The 7595-nt window shown below is 40.1% G+C and overlaps 1 protein-coding gene across 9 annotated transcripts in view; it reads right to left on the bottom strand.

Moving 5' to 3' along the window:
- Window positions 1-871: 871 nt before the first annotated feature.
- The window catches only part of bahcc1a (BAH domain and coiled-coil containing 1a), a 61813-nt gene continuing 55089 nt past the window's right edge, over window positions 872-7595 (bottom strand). For 8 of the 9 annotated variants that reach the window (XM_026164859.2, XM_026164862.2, XM_026164863.2 and 5 more), the window contains exons 24-29: window positions 6706-6814; window positions 6504-6620; window positions 6244-6405; window positions 3588-4828; window positions 3206-3442; window positions 872-3052 (exon numbers count right to left, since the gene is read on the bottom strand). In XM_026164859.2, the coding sequence (XP_026020644.2) occupies window positions 2843-3052; window positions 3206-3442; window positions 3588-4828; window positions 6244-6405; window positions 6504-6620; window positions 6706-6814 (2076 nt within the window). In that variant the 3' untranslated portion in view covers window positions 872-2842. The remainder of the gene's footprint in view (window positions 3053-3205; window positions 3443-3587; window positions 4829-6243; window positions 6406-6503; window positions 6621-6705; window positions 6815-7595) is intronic. The other variant, XM_080300870.1, reaches the window with a different exon arrangement.

The following is a 7595-nucleotide window of genomic DNA, read 5'->3' as shown; positions in this document are numbered from 1 at the left end:
TTCTGTGAATTTTCAAATTTACTGTTTTAAAAAAAAGCATGTTATGTTTTAAAACATTTTTTTTTTAATAAAGATGACAAATCACAGGTAATGTACTTGCATTCATGAACAGAAAAAGGTAGCTTTAGTGACTGAGTGTTATCCTTGATTAATGAATTTCTGACTTGTTAGAGAAGTCCAGTGTGCCGGCTCAAATTTGGGTATAAAAACATGAATTTGGTTATTATTCGCCTAATAAAATGCCTAATAAATAACTATATAAATTTGTTTTTTAACCATTTTTTTGACAGATTTTTTTTTATCTTTTCTTGTTTTTATGACTGGTGGTTTAATACATTTGTTAAAGAATCACAGATGTATAGTGTGCACGCATAGAGAGTGCAGTTTTCTAACTTTCTGCTTAAATGAAATAAAATAAGTGTTTATTTTTGCTTCACAAAATTAACTAATATACTGTATATTAAAAAAAGAACAGGGTTAAACATACTCTATATGGACAAAAGTACTGGGCCACCGACACATTACACCCACAGGAGCCGCTCAGCCATGGGAGCTCATGCCCCGAAGCTCTGGGAGCACAGTTTTCGTGCTGATGTTAATGCAATCAGAGATTTGGAAATATCTAGGGGCAAGAAATTTCACAAACTGACCTGTTACAACAGTGGCATCCTATTACAGATAAAAGCAGACTGTGTGGCCAGTTGCTTGACTTTTTTTTTTTTTTTTTTTGCTTGATTGAAAACAGTGAAATTTAAAGATTAAGAGGTGTGGGCAATGCTTTTGTCCATATAATGATATAATGTTTGGTAATAGGAAATGAACAGTAAGATGAGTGGGAAACAGTCAAAATAACAGAATTAAATCACAGAGGTTTTTGGATGAGAAGAATCCAGTGTTGCTTTATTTTTTAATCTTTTTTTTCACTAAATGGCCTCTATAAGACCAGTTTTATTTAAGAAATGCAAATGCGACATCACACCAAGAAAAAAAAACAATGTCACATTCTCATAAAGCGCTCTTGGCATGAACAGCAACATTGACAATAAATAAAATGTTGGCAAACAAAATAAAACTTTGTGAGCAAAAAAATACTCAGGATTGCATATCAAACAAGACAAAAATAGAGAAAATGTACTTGGCACAAATTAAATAACATAAGTAATTTCCAGATCGAGTAAACCTGCTCTATGTCCATTGCTTTGTGAATCTGATTGTCCTTCACAGTTAGCATCAAGGATGTATGTGTTCTGTACAAAATAGACACAGACGGCTAATGAAACTAAAAATGGACTCATTTCAACAAATTGTCAGTACTCATCTTCTTTCCTTATCAGTACCTTGACCTTCACAGTCACACCTCCAGGTGGCATTTTGGTACATATTTATGTACTAACCAAAACTGCAGGTACGTGTGCAAGAAACCATTGTCACAATGCAAAGCCAGTAAATTTGCACATAGTGGAGGACAATTATTTTATAAGTTACCAGTGATTTCTGTGTTCAGTACAGGTGCTTGTTTTTTAAATAAAGGAAATTAAGATATTAAAGACACTTTGGTATTTTGTAGGCCATATTATGCTAAACTATGCACTGATGAGTGCATTGCACATTTAACACATTTTCATTAGAAGATCCAGTATTGTGTAACATTGATTTGTGTGGACACGATTATATTGTCGGGACACTCATCGCACACAAACGTCGCGCTGTAACGGTACGCTCGTATCACATCTTAAATCACTTTCGACCCGTGGCTGCGGTTAAGTCTGATCTGACTTTGTGATGATGACCATCAGAGAGGTAAATAAATAAAAAATAGCCAAACGAAAATGTGAAGGAACAGACAACTACGCAAAAAGCCACTTGACCTATGTGGGTTTTTTTTTCTTTTTAAACAGAATGACACCTTTCTCTTAGAAAGGGAGTCTTGTCCTGTTGTAGACTAAATCCTTCTGTCTTTGTCTGTGCTCTGTCTCAGTCTCTCTCAGCAGGGCATATGCAGTGCAACACTAACATCTTCAACCTTAACTTCCTGCAGCAAACGAAAAAAGAAAAAGCACACACAATGTAATGTATTCTACACATATATAAAAATAAATCAATTGCAAACATGGAAAGATACATTTCATATATACATAATAAACTCCTATATAAAATAGCTTTTATGTACATATAGACAACAGACAACAATATAATAATTGAACTATACAATATACACCTGAACAGTTAAGACAGGTGAGAGGTACTGAAGTGTATGGCTTCATTAGGAACATTTAAAAATATTTACAGACATCAACTTTACATCCTTTACATGTTTTCAACTTCCCTGGAATGAAGAGGCTTGGGTCGAGCCCCGTGCCTCACTTTTGTTTCCATTCCCTAAGGCTACCTTTTAAAGAATTGGTCCACATTGACTCTTGAGCCTAATGTTATTTTTTACAGTCAACTACAATTTCAGCTCTCCTTTTGATAGGAGCTGGAAGCGTGAGTTTTTAAAAAGGAGTTGTGAAGCTGTCAAAGGACCTTTTTAAAAGAGATTAGTTAGATGGTTGAAATGTCACTTATTGAATTTTGCTCTGCTCAGAAAGACACAGACTTTCTGCTATTCTTAATGACTGGATCAACCAGCTATGCTCACGGCCTCACAAATGTTAGACACCAACAGACTCCAGTGTGTAATGTCAGTCAGTCCAGTTTTGGTGCTGACATCTTGTCTGTGGGTCCTGGAGGCAAACCCAAATAACATTAGCCATTCTGCCGGACTGAATGGTTGAATAGGAGAAATCATGACGTTATATTCTTCCTCCGAAGAAGTTCTTCAGTAGTGTGTCCCCTTAGTGGATCAGCACATGATGGAAACGCCTTCAGCAGTGACCAACTGACCAGTGGTCGGATCGTACGTCCCAGCCAGGTAGTACAGATCTGGAGAGGTACTGTTCGGCTTCTGATTGCGAGTCAGACACTCATACTCCTCTCTGCTCACCACCTGGCACTTGTGAGAGATTGTCTGGACATCATTCTCATCCTCGTGGCACGACTGATAAAGGGCATGCTGGACAGAAACAAGGGATTAGTTACAGGATATTCACAAAGCAAAACGTTACAAATATAGCTACGAAAACAGTGTTATGAAATGTATTTGCCTGCTTCTTCATTTTTTTTGCATATTTGTCTGCACTGTATCCCGTATAACAACCCAGCTTACCTTGCCATCTCGATGCCTTTTCCCTAGCTTTGTCTCTTCAGGGTGGTAGAACCATTTGACTTTGACTACCATTCTAGAAGTCCATGATTCCCAGAAGTTCTCAATTTGACCCACATATGGGAGGTTAGGTCGTCCAGCTGAGAGGAACACAGCACAATCTCCCACTTTCACCGTTTCTCTGCCTCGCACAATGGCCTTATAGAAAAGCTTCTTGGCCTTGCCCTTAAGTCCTCGCCTCTGTGAAAAACCAGACACTTTGACCAATCCTCTTTGATAATGACGATTATTACTGATGTTTGTTGACCTCAAGGGGCACGTATTGTAAACTATTTGAGCTAATATTGCAAGAGAAAACCTAAACCGATTGATAGCCTATTCTCACCTGTGTAGGGCTTCCTGACCACCTCCACATTTGTCTTCCTGAAAGGAATGCGGACATCTTGGGCCTTGGAATAAATGTAGCCTCATCTGGAAGCATCCTAGGTTTCTTGACAAAATCCTTAGTTGGTTTAGATAGGGAGCCTGCACATTCTTTCCTCTTCAAGGACTTGCTGTGAGAGACCTGGTTAAGGGTGGCACCTTTGGCACTGGAAACAGCCATAGCTTTGGCCACAAAGGCATGCTGGCGAGGCCTTGAAGATGTAGAGGGTTCTGATGGTTGTAGGAGCCCCCGATGGGAGGAAAGACAACTCTGCAGCATCAGTGTTGAACTATCCTCATCCTCTGAGCTGTACGAGGAATCATTTTCAGAGGAACAGAGGCTGGAACTTGAAAGAGAGCCTGAAGAGGAGGAGCTTGAAGAACCTGAAGAAGAGGAGGAGACCGAGAGACGAGAAAGGAAGCGACCAGCAGTCCTTAGTCCTCCTGAGGCTGCAGCCAGTGCAGCCCTCCTCTCTTCCTCTTCTTCTTCCTCTTCATCATCCAGATCAGAGTAGGAGCTGTGACAGTCTCTGTGAGAGCTGAAGCCCAAGTCACCATATTCCCCGAGACGCATAGAAGTAGAGGGCTTTCTTTGAGGTGTGGTCCCTTTTAGAAGAAGTTCTACTCTGGAGGCTCCCTTCTTGTTATCCTTTACCAGCAGGACTGGATGAGAGTATGCTTCTGTCCTGGGTAAGCCACTTACACTGGAAGATGCCCCTCGCAGCAGCAGAGCCTTGCTGTTCTTTGTCTTGGGGGATGTCACTCCTTCATGATCCAACTTGATGAGGAACTCTTGTCCAGACCTTTTGCTCCTTGGCATAACCTGTTCATCTTGTTTGCGCTTTTCACCATACAGCCCACTTCTGGAACCCAAAGATAAAGCCGAACCTGGTCCTGTAGACTGGGTACAGAAGGAAGAGTAACCATTTGCAATGCTTCTAAAGGAATCCACCTCAAACGAGCTGCTGCTGAAAAGGCCTTTGGTTGGGACGGAAGCCTGTGACTGGGAATGAGTCATAGAGAACAGGTCATCCTCCTTTCCTTTCAAGGTCCTCTTGGGTGCACCGTTGAACTGAAAGAGATTATCAGACGTCCTCTTTCTGGTGTTGGTCAATGAGCTCCAGCCCAGGAAAGGCGAAGGATTTTTATTGGCATTCTCAATTTGCTGCTGCTTTTGTTTTTTCCCAGAACCCTTTGGTCTCCCTAGAATGAAAAAAACATAATATGCTTTAACAATAAATCACAAATGAGCAAACACGGGTGTGTATTTGTACACACCCGTGTATATATATTAGATATACCTTTCATACAGTGGAAACACCTTTCAATAAAATATGTCTAGAATGATACTGAAAATAACTAAATATAAACACAACAATAAGCTGTTCTAACAGCGAACCAAAGCTGAAAAATAAACACTTTACAAAGTATTTTTGTCAAGGCTGTTGTATTAGATCGCATTGCAGTCTATTTATTGAATTATTGTCAAGAACTCCTAAATTTCTTGTTAAAATCAACAATGTTTTGTTATGAGATAAGACATGTCTTCATCTTTAACATTAGAATTGCCAAAGGGTTCATTTAGACTCCTCGCTTAAAATAAAACCCCATTATCTCTTATTTCATGACTTTTCCTAAAATAAATTTCATTATTACATAGTGAATTCTGGGGTTTGATGAGAGACAAAAAAGAAAAAATAATTATACCTAGAATCGCCAAAGAGGCCATTTTGACCTCCATAGAATCGAAGCATGCCTGGTTGCCTAGCAGCACATATTGTTTGCACACATTTTGATATGCAGGCTGTCGTCATGACTGATGGATAAATATAGACATGCAATGGAACACGACAAAAGCAGAGCGAAGACGCAGACTAAGAATCCCAGCTGTGCAGAAATATAGCCAAACAATGACGCAGTGAAGAACCTCCAACATCCAATATTTGTTATGTTAACTTCACTGTCTGCAAATATTTCTTAAAACTATGTCGGAAGAAAATGTTGTTTATTGAACAGTTTCTGATAATAAACTGCAAATAAACGGTGCACTGTTTTGCCCAAATCCTCGTCCAGCAAACCTTTTGGCTACGATGGAAAAACCTCAGCATGGGCCACTCACGCCTAGGGGTGCGACCGGTCAGTGGGTGAAACTTTGTGTTGCTGGCAACTTTTCGATCTTTAGCCTGAGTATGTATCTATTTGCAGTGTTACTAAAACTACAGTAATTCTTTCTCAAATCGTCAACTTATAAATTCATATAAAATACAGATAAATTTAAAAAAATTGTTCTTTTTTTGTTTTCTTTGTGCATATGAATCAATACGTTTTGAAATTATAGCACAAATTAAATATCAAAATGAAAATTTTGGATCTTCTTTATTTTAGTATAGCTAATACTATAGGTTATCTAAAATTTGCTTTTAGCTTTTCCATAATGATGATTGTCTAAAATGATTATATTATTTTGAACTGTTAATTATCATTTTGTTTGTTGTACCTTTCTTTAGATGATTATAAAAGTCTTTCAATCTGTAATAAAATGATCTAAATCATTTATAAAACTCCTAACAGCTCATGTAACACTGGAGGTAAACATGGTTTCAGGGGTTAACTCTCACCTGGTCTTCTTTTAATAACGGTCAGACTCTGGGTGGTGTTTACAGTGTTAATAGTGCTCAGTCTGTCTGAAGGTCTCTCACTGATTGGTGCCTGCTCCAGACTGGAGGTTCTCTTGGCTGCTGAACCACTGGGAACCAATAGGGAAGGAGATGGCTCTCCACCTAAAGTAGAACATTATCAGCATTTAGTTAACACAGTATGCCACACACCCCAACAAAAAAGGGTCTAATTCCATGTTACTCCAAGAGGAGGCACCCACAGTGAATTTGGTATCCTGGAGGCAGGAGGCGGATGTTGGGGAGTGAAATCTTCCCTCGATCCCCATCATCAAACTCTACCATCACCCCGCCTTGCTTCCTCTCATCAGATGAACCACCTGCAAGTGGTAAAAATTCACTCTATCAGCTGTGATAAAAGCGGACGATATGCATATACAGTTTTCTTTGTAACTGATGCCTCACCTCGGCGAACATAGCCTGGGTATAAGCAGCGGGAGCGCTCACTCCAATAAGCGCACACTCTGGTTCCTTCAGCGAGCATAGCCTCCGACTCTGGACGTATATCCAGGACCTGGAGTCAGACCAAAACATAATTAAGATTCATTACAGGTTCCACACAATGCACACACAGACATGCTTGCATACACACACTGACACACACATACAAACAGTGTGAGAGCAATGGAGCATTGTGCTTGGGCAGCCACTGTGCCACGTTTCCAAGCGGCACTTATCTCATGCCAATGTGCCAGTCAGGGCTGAAAAGAACGGAAGCCATGATGCAGTAAATCCTGACTTGCTGAGTAATACTAAAGAGGGCCTGAATAGAGGGCTTGTGATTGCAGGTTGCCAGATCCTCCCTCCAACAATGCAGGCAGCCCCAGCATCCGCCACTCACTGGGGGCTCTTTCAGGTTGCTTTCATTTACTGTTGCTATGGCAAGGGACCCTTTGACTGATGAGGTGTAGATGTGAACGTGTGTGTGCTTGTGCTTGTGTGTGTATGCGTGTCAGGGGTTGGGGGGGGGGGGGGGGGGTGTATCAGGGTACTGCTGTCAGAGTCAAATGAATGGCTCTTGGACTAATCTAAAGACACCAAAGTGGAAGTATGGCACAATTAGAACCAGCTGCTATGTGATGAGTGTTTAGATAAGAGCAGTTTTGCCAGAACTACTTGGTATAAAACTGCCAGGAAAGTTAGAAAATGACACTATGAGCGGGAAATAGAGAAGAAAGTTAAAGAAGGAAACGAAAAAGCTAAACTGATCACATTAACAAGTTGACATTGATGAGAGGAGGTAAGTGTTAAGGTAGAGAGTAGGCTAACGTGTACTAATGGGCATGCAAGATCAT

Source organism: Astatotilapia calliptera, chromosome 4 (genome assembly GCF_964374335.1).
Source record: "Astatotilapia calliptera chromosome 4, fAstCal68.1, whole genome shotgun sequence".
In the NCBI taxonomy this organism is placed as follows: Eukaryota; Metazoa; Chordata; class Actinopteri; order Cichliformes; family Cichlidae; genus Astatotilapia; species Astatotilapia calliptera.
The sequence above is the reverse complement of the archived record's forward strand: the minus strand, read 5'-3'. Positions and strand labels throughout refer to the sequence as shown.